The 15,892-nt window shown below is 46.4% G+C and overlaps 1 protein-coding gene across 4 annotated transcripts; it reads right to left on the reverse strand.

The window, feature by feature from the left end:
- Positions 1-1,766: 1,766 nt before the first annotated feature.
- On the reverse strand, positions 1,767-15,379 carry ccdc178 (coiled-coil domain containing 178). Of its 4 annotated transcripts, XM_029831004.1 has the most exons (20): positions 15,262-15,379; positions 14,968-15,048; positions 12,802-12,938; positions 12,674-12,732; positions 12,525-12,604; positions 12,206-12,424; positions 11,886-12,106; positions 11,098-11,240; positions 10,842-10,995; positions 10,686-10,781; positions 10,357-10,493; positions 10,107-10,290; positions 9,950-10,012; positions 9,690-9,818; positions 9,489-9,602; positions 9,189-9,334; positions 8,839-8,998; positions 6,990-7,139; positions 4,448-4,582; positions 1,767-2,461 (listed from the first exon to the last, which is right to left on the reverse strand). In XM_029831004.1, exons 2-20 carry the CDS (start codon positions 15,023-15,025, stop codon positions 2,333-2,335), a joined length of 2,514 nt encoding a protein of 837 aa, XP_029686864.1. In that variant the 5' UTR covers positions 15,026-15,048; positions 15,262-15,379; the 3' UTR covers positions 1,767-2,332. The 4 variants fall into 4 exon arrangements, with proteins under 4 accessions (XP_029686864.1, XP_029686865.1, XP_029686866.1 ...); XM_029831005.1 differs by lacking the exon at positions 15,262-15,379 and having other exon boundaries at positions 10,686-10,760; positions 14,968-15,226; XM_029831006.1 differs by lacking the exons at positions 6,990-7,139; positions 15,262-15,379 and having other exon boundaries at positions 14,968-15,227.
- Positions 15,380-15,892: the final 513 nt, after the last annotated feature.

Below are 15,892 nucleotides of genomic sequence, written 5' to 3' on the forward strand. Positions count from 1 at the left end.
GGCGCACGGGATGTGTCAGGAATAATATCGGAGCACAGACAGACGCACCTTTAATCCACCGCCCCCCCCCCCCCCCGTATTGGACAGGAAGATCAGGAGACTTACAGTAGTAGCACGGCCCTAGTGTCAAATATTAAATAATTAGGCATCTGAATATACCATCCTCTTTTTTTAATCTCCGATTATTTCCTTTTTTTAATTATAGAGGAGCACATTCCTCCAGCATCCATTAAAGGGGTGCCGTGCTAATTTTAAATCCTCACAGCAGGCGTGGGCATCAGCAGAAGAAAGAGTGCATGAGTTTCTCTTTAACAGCTGTAATTTGTGTTTTCCAATCACCACGCTGATTTCTGCTCATTATACTCTGGTTTCACACCGGTAAGTGAGCAAAGTTTGGATTGATTGACTCTAATTAACTAAAAAATGTTCCAAGCCATGGATTTATTATCATGCTAGCTAGCCACAAATGTCAGAGACTTTCACAAATTATTCTCCTGTTAAGATAAATATCCTGGAAATCAAAGGAGTGTGGAAACACGGGGAACATGAGAGTCTGTGCGGCGCGTTCCTCCGCAGAGTTCTGCAGTGAAGGCTCACCTGGGCAGACCCGCCGTGAACGAACGAACGAACGAACGAATGAATGACGGCGGCTGTCAGCGCCTGGACCTGAGAGGGAGCCAATGAAAATTAACAGGGGGGCATTTAAAATCAGGAAAAATACATTTCTTCCGGCCGACGGCTCCGGAACCATTTTTCTTTTTCTCTCATTGATATGTTCGACGCAGCTCCAGCCTGGTCTCCATCAGCTCCAATGCTGAACTCCTCACTCGCTCATCAACACAGACAGAAGAATTGGGGTGGTGGTGGTGGGAGGGGGGGGGGGGGGGGACTTCCATTTCCTCCGGATCTGAAAACACGGTTCTGGTAGCATGAAGAGGGGAAGGAGGAGGAGGGAAAAACCTCCCTGATTCACTCGGTTTCACTCCAGCGATCTGAAGCGATCGCTGAGGTGAAGCCGGACGAAACGGACTCATCGGCTGCACGGCGGCGCCGGGCTGAAATTAAGGAACGGCGCTGGCCCCCGTCGATCAGGGAGGCGACACAAGCCGGCTTTGCGTCCAAACCAGGACGCCTGCGCGGCGTCGCTACGAGCCGGACGAGGCGGGTCTGCGGGTCAGAGACGAGCGCCACGGGCAGAATCGAGCGTTTGTTGGCGGTCAAACGACGGGCAGAGCAGGTTTGGCCAATTAGGTCTGTGGTCGGTTGTTGCGTTCACACTGCCCCCTTCCGTCCCCGCGAAAAGCCATCCGGCGTATCGCCACGACAACAGCAGCATCTTCATCACACAGGCAGATGGAGAGGCAACAGAGTTCTAATGCGCACCCCCCCCCCCCCCAAAAAAAAGAGAAAACAAACGCCCCTCAAAATACGAGCGGGATTATTCAGCGTGGTGGATAATGGTGAATAATAATATTTTAGTAGTCTGGCGTGGTTCATTCAAAAATACGTGCAGGTGTGAACGGAGGCAGTGTGACATCACCGAAACATGATGGAACCAAAATCAATTTTCCACAAGTAGTAAATGTGATTCAGTTAAGATTCCAAATTGAAAACAGTGTTTCCCCAGGGTTCTTTAGAAAGCCACTGGATAGTGTGCACGCCACATCCTTTTGTGCACACTATTTACCCCTGGATTGCTTCAGGCTAATGTCTCAATAATTTTCCCTCCTTTCTCAGGTCCTTCCCACAAAGGACTTAACTAATGATCCGTGGACAAAATGAAGCATTCAAATTTATTCATTAATCATTCATCTCCAGCTCATTGAAAATGCTAAACTTCCACAAAATTAAGATTGAATATTGAAAAGTGATTGAGGGAGACAGCTTTCGGAGAGCGGGCCGAGCGAGGCGGCGCGTCCCCAGACCGCCAAAACAGGCGCTCCTCCAGCAGACGCCGCTCCCCCCCCCACCCCCCCACCACCACGCGGGGCCGCGGTCAAGGTGGCCGGAGTGCGCTAAGTGCTAGTTAAGGTCACGGGTTTCGTTAGTTGTAATTGGATCTTGGAATCTGGAGAAGCGTAGAATTTCTGTCAACACTGCCTGTAATTATTCTCTTTTCCAATTAATGGTGACATAGATTAATTATCTGATGAGGCAAAGCCAATTGCAATCATTCACCCAGCTAAAATTAGATCAGTCCTGACAGCAGCATGAAAGTCACCTGTTTCATTGTTATGGATTTGAAGGGGTGGGGGGGGGGGGGGGTAGTGAAGCGTGCCGGGGGGAGTAAGTTGTCTGGTACAGGTGAACGTCCCATCACGCCGTTAAGGCTCTACTCATTCCATCCAGCAGCGCCCCGAACGGTCGGTTTGGTCGTCCCGGGGTGGCGGGTCGGGGACGACCCGTCTGCGGAGACGCGCAGGAACGCAGCGGCGAGCCGGGTTTCTTCTGCTAGCCGAGCCTGTTCCGAGAAGGGACACATCAAATGGAGCTAATTAAGCAAATGCTGATTTGTTTGGTTTGGGGGGGTGGTGGGGGGGTTGGGGCGGTAATAAGAAGCCCTCTTAGAGCGTGATGGTGGAAAGTAAAGTTACACTTGCTCTTATTTTTATAGGGAAGGAGAACGAGGGACTCCTGGTGAACCATGTCCAGGTTCAGCGCTCCTCTGTTTTAAAAACCTCGGCATCCAGTTTTTCTATTAAAGTGCCTGGCACTGTCAACCAGCTTGGGAATCTGAACCCCGGCCTAGCCGTGCAGAAATTCTCTGACTAACAATTATATCAGCAACAGGATCTTGGATTACTGTCCCCGGGGACGGGGCCAGTGGGCGTCTGCTCCAATCATTACTGGCCATTCAACAAGGCTCTGCACTGCTCTCCGCTGTTAGCCATTGTCAATTACGCCATCCCCAGTGTAAACTCACAGAACACAGAGCTGAACTGCCAGTTCTGGCAGGAGTGGAACAGCATGACAGCCCCCCCCCACCACCACCACCACCACCACACACACAAGTCTCCCACCCCACTCCCATCCTTGGGTTCCAGGGGCTTCCATCCCTCAAGCTTCTTATGAGCTGTTTGGCTCCTGGTGCCTGCGCTAGGAAGGCGCTAGCTTGACCTCTGGTACGCTCTGCTTGTGGGGTTAAGTGGACATGATGGATTAGAGGAGGCATCGTCGGGAGTCATCCAGCTTTTAAATACGACCGATATCAGCTGTGACGTGCTGCTATAAATACCTACATCCTTTCATATTGCCGGCGTCTCCGTGGAAAATAACATGAAATGTCAAATGCTTTTCTCCTCCTCCCCTAAATCCTGAGCCAGAGTTGAAAAGGAGCCTGTGCGAGGCGAGAGCAGGCGGCTCTGATGGACCCTGTGCTGAGCTGTGACGGGTGACGGTGCGGCGCGCTTGAATACACCGGCTCTTTTGTCCTTCACACTCTGCGGCTCCCTGATAGCTCCTCCCCCTACTGTGCCCTACTCCTCCCTGCCTTGAGCGGCGATCTGCTGGGGCCTTTTCAGGCTGGGCCAGTGAGACACGGCTGTTCCCAGTAATGTCTGGACCGGACCCATCAAAAAGAAAAAGAAAAAAAAAAAAAAAATGTCAGCAGTCGGAGGAGGAGGAAAGCGCTTAATAGTATTTTCAGCGGGTTCTCCCATGAAAGTCTGAGCCTATATCGCCTCCAGCATGACTGCTGAAGCTGAATTCAAGGTTTGATTCTAATAAGAAAAGAAACAACCAGTAAACATGGACCAGAGGGATTCTTGCAGAGGTAAAGGGGGGCGGGGGGGGTTAGCATGGTTGCGCAGCACCTGGCTGTTAGCTGGACAGGACATTTTGTGTAGATTCATCACTGTCTCTCTGTCCGCTTTGACCTCATCTCACATCACAGCACCGATTAGCCTGTGATTATCTCCTAAATGAAGCTCCTTCGTTACTAACCTTGCAGAATATGCTACTCTTCTGCCTCCGACACAAGGTTATTGGACGGAGAGCAGCTAGCGCCCGCATGCGCCGCGACGTGCTCGTAGCAACCCGTAAAAGCGGCAGGCGCCCCTGCTCGACGAGGAGCCGACTCCAGTGTTAATGTGATGTGACCGAGCACAATATGCCGTGTATACAGAGTCGTCAGAGCTAGCCTACGAGACGGAGCCGCCGCATAGGTGCTCAGGCAGACGCGCCATCCATCACGCCAGCCGTCTGACGAGCGGCGGTATGGGCTGTAATGTAAGAGTGGCGTCTCTAACGGAGGCGAGGCGTGGAGCTAATGTCCGCCTGGCCGCCCCTGCCTGGCAGAGGAGGCACGGGGTGAAGCTCAGACAATGCCGAGCGGAACGCCGAGCCGTTGCGGTATGAAGGGAATGCACCTGCGTTTGCGAGGAAGTTCACTGGGGGGGGGATTTACCATTCAAGTGACACTTTGAGAACTCCCCACGCCTGTTTTTACCTGGGCTCTTCCGATCCTGCGGTCGCTCTCGTGAGAGAGAGCCTGGCAGCGGTCCAGTCCGGCCCGGCTGCGGCGGCTGCGTTGTTTGAAGTATTCCGCCGATGCTTTGTGCATCCTCTTCTGCAACAAAGAGAGCTGGGGGGGGGGGGGAGAGAGAAGGCAGAGAAAAGGAATTGGTAAGGCAGGAGAGGAAATTAATGGCAGTGTTCAAGAAGAATGATGGAGGGGAATAGAGAAAGCAGTCAATAGCCCATTCTGCAGTACACGGGCCTGACAGGAATTTCACAGTCTCTTGGTTTCTCTGCCCACTCGTGTGCACTCATCAGAAACCAGTCACATCTGGCTGCCAGGATGGGGGGTTAATTTTCTCTAAATGCTTCAGCAGTTTTGTTCTAGCCGAGGCAAACTCTGTGACTGCAAAGCTGATGAGTAAAATATTTCTACTTCACCCAGTTTAACTTTATACCAATCCCCTCAAGACATATTTTACACATACACACAGAGTCATGAACCCCCCACTGAAACCAGAAATTATTCCTAGTCTCTCGGAAAGACATGCTGCTCGCTTTATTATTTGAACACAGTTTCGAGCAAAGAGGTTTAAATTCTGATAGATGCCGTTGCTTTTCTTCCCCCTGCATCTCTCTACTCTTCCTGCAAAGCTTATCATTGCTTGGCAATGTGTTCCCTAGTGCATTGAAAACTTAAGCGAATTAGCTCAGTCATCAGCTCCTGGAGGAAAAGACAATAACAGGGAGGCTCTTTATGGCGTTCCCTGCTAAAAACCCCGAGCTAAACGCCACGAGCACGAAGGAACGCTCGCGTGTACGTTAGGATGGAGGATTTATACGATGGCAAACAGACCACCGACTTCCATTCCAATGTTTTGATTCGGTTCAAACTGTGGATTGAAAATACATTTGAGATTCTTTATGTTAAGAAAAAGAACTACAGGCAGAAGGACAACAGCATATAGCCCCACCTGCTAACGTGGGATGGAGAAAACAACACAAATTAGCTCATTTAGCCATCGGTAAATGTTCTGCTCGTGTTTCTGACTATATCCTACACACACGTATACACACCGTATGCAAATATGCTTTTTATGTTGTGTAACGGCATTAGCACGCCACCTTTTGTGTTTTCTCTTCCTCAGGATGAGGATATTTATACAAATACTCACACTGGTCCTTGACATGTTGCTCTAGTAGTCTGGAACGCCGGCTATAATGTTTCTTAATTGTCAGCTATAATTATTTTGCAACATAAGCGCAATAATACGTTTTATTTGATGTGGAACAACAAACGTGGAAAACCTGGACCCTGGAAGGCTCAAAAAGAGGCGTTTGATTCTTGCAATCTCTAGTCCCGCCACTAGATGCCACCAAATCCTTGACGCCGTAAAAAAACTGCCACTTTTCGCTGGTCACTTTTTAAGCTTATTTCAATCACAAGATGTTCCAAACTAAAGCTCACAGTTATCTGTCTACTACACAAACAAGCAGCAAAGCTCAATTTGGGTCATGGCTGTGATCATCTGTGAAATCCGAGTAGGAATTAGGAGCCCAGTCCCAATCACTTTGACAGACTTTGGTCATACTAAAGGGGATATGAAATCTATCAATGTAGCTCTAAAACAAGTATGAAACATGCTTGAGTTTGAATCTGATTGAATGTGATGGCTGGGAATTTACGTTTCCAGAACATTCTTGCTCATAAGCTTGTTACAAAAAGCTAAATTTGGTTGCAGAAGCGCTCGCCGGGGGCCTACCGTTACAGAAGTGAAGAGTTGAAACAAACAAAAGTGAAGGCTGAATCCGGAGTAAAAGAAAATCAGGCTTTGATCACGAGCGTGGAAAATCCTGTCCACAGGATTTCATTTTTGCATGCATTTCTCACTTGATAACATTCATGCAGTTAGATGAGGAATTGCTCAAGTAAAGGTATTAGTCATTTTTGGAACAAATAATAGGCTATTTTCATTACAGGAACGGAGTGTGGCGTCTCCTTGGCGCTATGGTTGTCACGTGTAATTCTATTTCAGCCAAACGGCGTCAAACACTGTAAGATTAAAAGGAAAACTGATAGTGAGGCTTCGTTGCTATTTTAACCTTTATTCTCTGATCCTGTCGTGCCTTTTCTCCTGATCTCTAATCACTGGCAGTTGTGCACGCGAGGCTTCTTATCCCACTTTTTTTCTTTTTTTTTTTACCTCCGAACGACCCAGAAACGATATAATGAAGAAACGCGGGAAGTATTTGTCTCTATCTTCACTCCCTTAAATGGAAAAACAACACATCTCTGGTCCCATCCCGCCATCCGTTATCCTCCTCCACTTAACTCAGCTCGTCATTATTAGATCACCGCGGCGACCTCCTCATCGCCGCGGTTACCGCCAATGCAGCTATGCGGTGCGGACGGTGAGGGCGTAGAAGGTGACATAACTACGCCACAGAAGACAAATGCTGCCATAAAACAGAAGAAGAAGAAGGAAGAGGAGGAGGTTTGAGAGACAGAACACAAAAGATTATATGAAGCATACCTGGGTGTAATAATGTAAAGATTTAACTACGTGGTTTTTCCTGCTTAAAGCAGACGCTGCCTCCTGTTTGGCCCGCACCAGGGTCTCCTTCAGGCCTTCGTAGTCACTCGCCAGCTTTTTGTTCTCCTTTAGTGCCTTTTTTAGAGCTTCCTACAAACAGAAAACCTGGTTTGAACTCTGAATAATCTGAAAAACGTTGGCAACAAGGCGCATTTGAGGCCCAGAAGAAGCATCATTTGCACGGACAGTGAATGCGACCTCTCCTTTAACCCACACCAGTGGTGAGCACACACCTGAACACACACCTGAGCGATGACTGACCTGCTACCGTAATTAACACGCGTTCCATATTCTGCAGCTAACTACTGCACCGACTTCAGGCTTCCTCTGGGAAACAGGTCGCAGCACGTCCCCTCTCGTTCTAACGCTGAATTTCCCCGTGTGTTGCCTACGTGGCTGGCGAACGCCTCAAATCTACCTGCAGACATAATGAAGTGTGTCTCCGCAGTAAAACACGAGCAGCACTAAAGTGATGAGTTTAAGCCAGCAGAAAGAGGGGCTGTAAACATGACAAATGCCTGCTATTGATTTCAGGTTTAATTACTCCATGCAGCACTGACAAAGCCCATCTGATGCTGTTGTGAAGTGTAAACGGAACAAATTACACTTCAATGCCCACACGAAATTGATAACGTCGGCACTTTGCGTTGTTTACTTTGTGCTCGCCAAACGATGAGCCCAAATTAGAAAAATAGGCGTGGAAAGGCAAATGTTTCTGAAAGAGAGGTGACCAGCCCGGTTCCATCTCTGCCTTTAGCTGCACCGGCGTGTCTCTGCTCAGCACCGGATCCATAACATGATTAAAATGGATGCTTTTGGTGGCAGTTCTAATAGAAACCTCTGCAAACTAACATTTGACTATGCCTAACTACCCTGTTTCATGCCCTGCGAATGCACACTCTTCTTATTATATTATGCTAATGAAGGCATTATGTGTGCTTTTTTATTACCCCCCATGATTAAAATGCCCAGATTCTACTGAACCTCGGATTCTGGCTGACCCTTTTTTTTTTTCTTTTTTTTAAAATTCGGGTATTGTTGTTATACCATCTTATTTCATCAAGTGAAAAGACTAAACCCCTTTTTGCATGGCTAACTTTTATCTGGCTAATGGGAGTTGTGTCTACGAGGAAGACTTCTAATTCTTAAATTGTCTCACGCCAACAACTTCTTTAAAGTTGCTGCACTTGGATGCATGGCAGCTTAAGCTCCATTGCCTTTTCTTGTTTTGAACTAATGCATTCTTGATCACCGTTTAATGAAACTATATACCACATGGCGATTTCACATTAGATAAGCCATGTGAAACCCCCATCAGCAAAGAGGCTCTGGCTGGGGCTGATAATCCTGCAGATGAAAACCTTACAATAAATAAGGCTTTTCCTTCAGACGCGAGGCGTTCACAGCCACCACGCTCTTGTTTTTCCCAGGAGCTGGTTTCTCACGTATAAATTAAACAAATCCAGACAACGTGTGTGATTTTCTTCCGCTGTATGCAGACACGGGGAACGGGGGCGCGGCGTCTCGCCACAATACGCATCAGCAAATTCATCCAGACAAAGGACTGTCAACCGCGGGGGAAAGCGCTTATAATTTCTTAAAAAAATGACCACGGCCGGTAATTTTAATTGCGCGCAGCCCCGTTTTTCCCGGCGTCTTGTTGTGACACGCAGACGCGCTGACACTAATCCGCGAGCAAACACTGAAACGCTTTCACAGCTCATCTCTGACTGCGCCGTACTCGATCATGTATGTGCGGGGAGTCGGGCAGGGCGGCGTGTTCCGTTACCTTGGCGACTTCGAGCTGCTTTTTGCGGGCCGCGACGTGAGCGGCGTGAATCCGCACGAATCGGCGTGAGCGTTGTTGGCAGTTATTAATGTCAGACTGCAAGGTGCTCATTAGGAGAGCGGCTGATTTGTGGTGGAAATTCACAGCATCAGACTCACATCTGGAAGGAGAAATCAGAAACCCCCGAGGTTAGATCTTTTTTTCCTCATTGCCTCTTAGTGGCTTCAATGAGATACATGAGAAAAGGAAGGAACGCCTTTAATAAATGACAACATAAAAGTGTGAAGATTGGTTGAGTTATTCATTATTTTTCCTGAAAAACAAGAAGATTTGGGGGGTTTCGGACTCACTGAAGATGCTTTATAACCTGTGGCAGCCTTGCAGCGGTGGCTTCCATCTGCTCTGAGGCCTGTCTGTGGAGCTCCCTCTTCTCCAGGAGGTCACTGATCATACCCAGGGCGCTGCCATGTCTCTTTACTGTGGCGATGTGCAAATCCTGCCGACAAAACAGCAGCGGGAGGAGAAAATGAAAAGAGTGACAAGATAAATTGCGCCGACTGGCTTCGTGATCAATGAGCTCTGCAGAGTAAACCCGACTTCACAACTGTTCTTTGACTCCAGAGGAACTGTGTTTTGGGTTTTTTTTTTACCTGAGCTGCTTTTAAACGCTCACATCTGAGATTTTTCTCCTTCTCCAGGTGGACTAATGTGCTCTGATGGTCCTGCTCCATCTCTTTCAGATCTTCTAGCAACCGCTTGATTTTCTGCCCAAAGCAACAATTTGTCAAAAAAGTTGGAAAGAAAATGAGGCGCTCTTCTGATCATTACGGCCCTTTTTCCAGAATCAATACCTGGATTTTTGCTTCCAGGGCTTTGGTCGCCAAAGATGAGTCTTCAAACTCTCTGCGTAGTTCAAGGTTGGTTATTTCTGAGCACCGTTGCTGTCGATCACACTCTTCCTTTAAATTTTCACAAAGTCTCTGGTGCAAAAGAAAACACACATCAGACTGTTCCCCTTAAGGGTAATGGGGAAAACGCACAATCATGAAGCTCCATTTGGCCGATTTTAGCGGAACTGGGTAGTAACGGATGAAATGGCATCATAATTTACCTTCAGCAGATCCACAACAGACCTCTGACTGCTCAGAGTCTCCTTCATCTCGTCTGTCTCTTTCTGTGAGGTGATAAAAAACCAACAGCTAACTGTTAGCTGCTAACAGGATGTTCTTCCTCTTTTCCTGCTGTGCATCACGTGTGTCGTCACTGACCCTGGCTTTCTCGCCTTCCGTGAAGGTAAGACGCCGCCGCTCAGCCAGCCTCGCCCGGATCGCGCCGTGTTGTGCTGCAACTCGGGTCACTTCCTCCTCGGCCTTTTCCCACTGCGCGTCATTGTCAGTGATTTTCTGGAGCATCTGCCGCTGCTCCCCCTGCATCCGTTTAACCGCGTTGCCACTGAAGGGAAAACCACAGTGACGCGTCGGGATACTCGGGGAGAAACATTCCCATCTTCCGACGCACCTCTCAGAAAGGCTTCGTTTGCAGGCTTCCGTGTTCTGCACACATTCCCTGTTTTCCTCACGGAGCCTCTCCAAAGCATCCCGCCTGTATTTGAGCTGCTCTTCTGTGCAGGAAAACTCTGCTTCCACGCGGAGTCTCTGTGGAGAGTCTGCGGTGTCACTAAGTGGATGCACTTACTGGAAACACCTTGATGGGCTCCATTGTTAGCATGCGTACAGTCTATACGGCCGCTCTCATGAGGGGCCGACTGTAGCTCTGCCTGTATGCACCTCGCTGAGGGTGCGTACAGCAGCACCATAATGGCTTGTTAGCCGTGTGACCTCACTTACATTTCTGTTGACGTCTTCTTGCAGGGCGACGAGCTTGGCTTCAAATGTTCCAACGCGCTTTAGTTGGTCTCCGATCTGAAGGTTTAGCTTTAAAATCTGTTAGGGAAAATCTGCGTTCACATTGAGAGGGAGTCAAATTCAGACCAGGCGACTTACTTTGTCCTTCTCCTTTGCTTCCAGCTCCATCAACTCGGGGATCCGCTGTGTCATAGCTGCACACTTTTCCTCTGTAAGAGCGACTGTGCTCTCGGTGTCCTTGATTTCAACACACAGGTGGTTTTCCAGCATCTTTAGATCTTTTAATTCCCCCCTGACCGGAAAACAAAGGGTTTGGAAGTGGTTTACGCTGAAGGGTGCTGGAATCACTGGATCAATCATCAAATGTCAGTGACTCTTGTATGAACATACTCACAGTTTTTCACTCAGCTGATTCTTCAGCAGCGACAGCGAGTCCTCCAGTGATGTCCTTTCATTGCTGGTGTCCTCCTCCAGTTTCTGTAGCTCAGCCTGGACCTGCAGATGATCACTCCGGGCAGCTGCGTGAGCTTCATCAGCCTGAAAAAAGACCAACGTTTCTTTTATCCACTTCAATAATACCAGCTATCCGGTCCTGTTGTGCCTCTTTCCTCAATGTGGTCACGCAGTCTGTGGTGACAAACTCAGTGAAGGACGGCGCCTTTTTAATTTGGGCAACTTCATTTTGAGGCTGTCCTTAAGCCCCCACTTACCCTGAAGGCTTGATATATTCTGACCTTTAATGACAGGAAACTGGGCCGCAATAAAACTACATTGGTGTCAAGCAGAGTTGATGATTGTCTACCCGTTAAACTACTCCAGCAGGCACGAGTGAACTGAATACTGACACACTGAAGAGGATAACAAGTGCACAATCTGAGGGAAGAGCTGCTCATTTAATGTTTTGTGGTGATTGAGACTTTTCCTATGGGGACTAAAAACATTTGTTACAGAACTCTGGCGGGATCAATCATTTAACCCTTGACCCCGGCAGCACCGAGGATCTGGTCATGTGCTCCTTCTGTGACAGATATGCACTAAGAAATGATCACACCAAGCATAGACATCTAAACGTGGAATTAAAATTAGGCCATTAGAGGAAGATTACATGATTATCTTTGACCTGAAAGGACCCAAATGAGAACTGGACACAAAAGCTGTCTGTCCTGAGGCATCGCGGCTGACCTGAGCTTGTGCGACCTTTATCTGAGTTGTGATCCCTCTCTGGAGCTCAAGGCTTTCCTTCACATGAGGGATCTGCGCTTCGGCAGAGCTGATCTCCTGGTGCAGGCGCTGGTTCAGCAGCTCGGTGCGCGACAGCTTCTCCTGGGCTTGGTCAAGTTTGTTCCGTTCCAGCTCCAGCTGCCTCTTCAGCTCAGCGACGTCACTAATGCAAGCCTCGTGCTCTGGGAGGAGGGGTGAAATACAAATATGGCAAGAATGTAATAAAGTGTTGGACTCATTGTTCTGACGATCAAACACAGCCAGCAGGTGTTACCACAGACCTTCCTGGACAGCCAGCGTGAGCTCCTGCTGCTTCCAGAGCGCCATGCTGTCAACTTCGCTCCCCAAAATTCTTTTCTTCTGTCTTTCTGTGTGAAGAGCTTCCTCTGCACACTGCCTGTCAGCCTCCAGTCGCTCAATCAGATACATGACCTCTCCAAGGACATCATTTATTTTCCTCAATAGTGGCGTTAATGGGCAACTTTCCAGCGGATGGGAAACTATACAAGAGTTGTACAGTCTATTACAACGCGTGACAGTGTGGTAAAATTATCTTTTGTTACAAAAGAAAATAGGGGTGTTGGTTTTTTTTCCCCTTACCTTTTAAACTGATTGCAATGCCCTCAATGAACAAGTCTGTAGACAGCACTGATTCAGAATCTGAGTCTCTGGCCGGAAAACTGCATTCAAGAGAAAGTTCTATTGAGTGCGTCGAATAAAAGCATGATAAAATACAGAAATGACTTCACCTCAAGATCCTGTTGTACTGGTGTCTGTCGTGAGTCGCCTGTGGATATTTCACAGACCGCTACAGGAGAAAAAGTTCAAAAGAATTATCCTATTTGTGTCACGTGGGTCATGTCTAACGTCAGTTTACCTGTTGACACCAATTTTTCACCATCATCTTCAGATCTTGGATGTGCTCAACCGCTTTATCCACGCACGGCAAGGGACTGTTGAGCAAGGCACAGGTGCGTCGTCGACCAGAGCAGATGGCCTGAAGATCGGCTTGATCTTGGGGGAAAAAACCCCATAAGTAGATTAGTTTAATTTCTGCTACACATCTAAATATCTTCAGTTATTGCTCTTACAAGTGTAAATACCTTTAAAAATCTGTAAATAACATGCAGATGATTCATTCTTTAATGAAAACTAAAAGAAAAACATCTTGGAGAAACATCTTCTGCCGGAACAAACGTTGCCCTTTCTTCATTAAATTTATTTGGAGAAGTAATTAAACAATTTATTAGGCTGTGAAATATTTTCCTCTCTCTCTTTGCTTCTGCTGGCATAGATTTGTAATAAACTGGAAGCATCTCTGGGAGAACAGACAGCTCATGTGAACATCAAGAAAAACCCAGAGGCACAATCCAGAATGGCGAACGGGCGCCATCTGGTGGACGGGAAGCGCACTCGCGCAATCACAACGGGCAATTGAACCCAGCTTGAGCTAATTTCTCTTGACAGGACTTATTTATAGAAATATAGTGAAACTGCGTCACAGGCACAGGGCTGTTCCTTTTTAAAGCGGTAAGGTAAAAAAAAGAAATTAAAAATCACAGTGCAGATTCCAATTTAATACAAATCATCTTCTGGTCCACTCTTCCACTATTGTAGCTGTATTCAGTAGGTCTGATTATTCCACATCAGAACACAAATAACACAAACAGCAAACGACACCATCCTGTGGCATTAACCTAGCTCGACTGAACTTAACAACATCTGCCCCATCATAAATCCCATTGAACGTACTAATCTGCATTTCTGACCAGTCTACCAGTTCTGGTGGTGATAATTCAGCTGTAAAATAGTCTGCTAATCTATACAAGCTGCTTTTGACTCTGGACTATTACAGCCACACATTTCTTGCTCAAACACAATGTCTAAAGCAGGAGATTTAGTGGTTGTTGGAGGCTGATGCGATTGAAAAATAAGTTTATTTTCCATGTGAACACCTTGTGAGGAGTGGCTGCATCCCATCTGTATCCAGTATAACGTCGACTGCTTATTACAGTCGTGCTGTAGAAGCACATGCATGTGTACAATTTATAGACTGAACACAGATGAACACAAGAACAGTCAGTGGGAAAAGAAAAATACGGGGACACTAGAAATAAAAATGATCCACTGCTGAGCAGTTTAGATGAAAAATGACACAGTGAAAGTGGGCAATACGTCATCAGCAGGCTGAATCCGCTCTAAATCACACTGGCAGAGTGTATTATAGTCACAGAGCGGACCTGGACCAAGGGTCAGTCGCCTTCACCGCCTCCCTTCACTAATGTCATATGTATTATACAAATGTCCTCATATTTACTGATTTATTTAGACAGGATATAAATGGTAAAATGCAAACCCAGCTTAAACACTGACCGCCGACTTGTGACAATTTCATTAGCAGGTACTAACTTAATTGGCCTTTTTATTTAAAAACTAGAAAGTTGTACATTGTATGCAGGACATAAGCACAAAGCACGCTGCTCATTTGATGTTATTGACAATAGCGTGGTTATTTTTCCCTCTCAGTGCCCATCTGTTGTGCCCAGTATCACCATGGGACCCAGTAGCAAACAGGCAGTAGTGCACCAGTGTTTGAAATGGATCAATTTCAAAATCTATTCACAGTAATTCTCTTGCAAAGACAGTTTATATGCAAAACACAAATTATATGGCTGATCCCTCTGTGACCCTGCACAGGCAATCACTTCTCTGATCTCCAAGTTTGTCTGACTTCTATTTTTAATCCTACTTCTCATATTGCTTATTTTAGAATTTTTCCTCTTCGGGGAAAATAGTTTATCTCCAATTTTGGTAATATTGTCCTCCACCAAAGGCCAGAATTAAAGGCATCCCAGCATGGAAACCCAATTTTATGAATACACAACTTATGGTGCAAGAGAAATCCCTGTAACATAAGTGAAAACAGGTTAGGATGGAGTATTTTATTGAGGCAACCTTATGACAATAACAGGAAAATCAGAAGGAAACAGTAAACTAAAGTGAACCCATTGTTTTTAAAGTTAGTTGTAGTAACCTTTCTCACCTTGTTGACCAGGTGGTTCTTCCCTCGATGGGAATCTGAGGGGCTCCACGTCAGGCATGGCTCAAACCGGAAATGAAAATGCTAAAAACAATAGCAACAATCAATGCTAGCTTTAGCCACTTTGCTTTCGCAACTTTGCGTTAACTTTCAAATGATCCCTCGGCTTATATCGCTTCCAAAGGCGAAGATAAATGGGTGGCAGCTAATTAACTCGGCTAATAATAAATTAATGAGCAGCAGGGGGTCGTTGCCATGGTGACGTTAAAGTGAAAAAGCAGCCCCCTATCAACTTACTTGAATAGCTGCCACCGATCTGTTAGCTGCCCCGTATTGTCATTCAGAGGAGGGACATTCCATCCCTCCCCAAAAGTGGATTTGGTTAAACTTTCCTCCAAATAAATCAAGAGAACTCGCTGTCAATTCTCTATAGAGGTTGCTAGGCAACGGGGTGGGGGCTGCATTTGGTGAGGTACATTCAAGAGCAGCAGCGGGTTTTTTTTTCTATTTAAAGGGCGACAAACTGGATTAATTTAGATAGTGACAATCTTGGGAAACTTTTGTTTATTTCTTTAAACTGTTAAATTATTAGGGAAGAATGTTTTATTGTATTTCTTGTGTGTGTTTTAAAAAAAAATATTTTCATCATCACCATCGCAGCAAAAGTGATACAATGTTATCTGTGGCTCTGAAGGGGTTATAATTGCACAAAGGTCGTATTAATGTACCAAATATTTGAAATGAGCCTAAATCTAAAGCTAAATTCAACAATGACTCTGACAAATAGAATTTCAAATTAGAATAAATTTCCTCTCTATTCTAAAATTTGATTCAAAGCAACAACTAATGTGTCTGCATACAGCCTTTTCCACTTTAGGTATTAAAATAAAACCTAAAACATTTGAAATTTCTTTTGCATGTATATTGT

Source organism: Takifugu rubripes, chromosome 22 (assembly GCF_901000725.2).
Source record: "Takifugu rubripes chromosome 22, fTakRub1.2, whole genome shotgun sequence".
Classification (NCBI taxonomy): domain Eukaryota; kingdom Metazoa; phylum Chordata; class Actinopteri; order Tetraodontiformes; family Tetraodontidae; genus Takifugu; species Takifugu rubripes.

Coding starts and splice junctions, on each gene's coding strand:
- ccdc178 (XM_029831004.1), bottom strand. CDS start 15,025: ATGCCTGACGTGGAGCCCCTCAGATTCCCATCGAGGGAAGAACCACCT. Junction 9,819..9,949: donor CTGTTGTGGATCTGCTGAAG/GTAAATTATGAT, acceptor CTTTTGCACCAG/AGACTTTGTGAAAATTTAAA. Junction 9,603..9,689: donor CCCTGGAAGCAAAAATCCAG/GTATTGATTCTG, acceptor TGCTTTGGGCAG/AAAATCAAGCGGTTGCTAGA.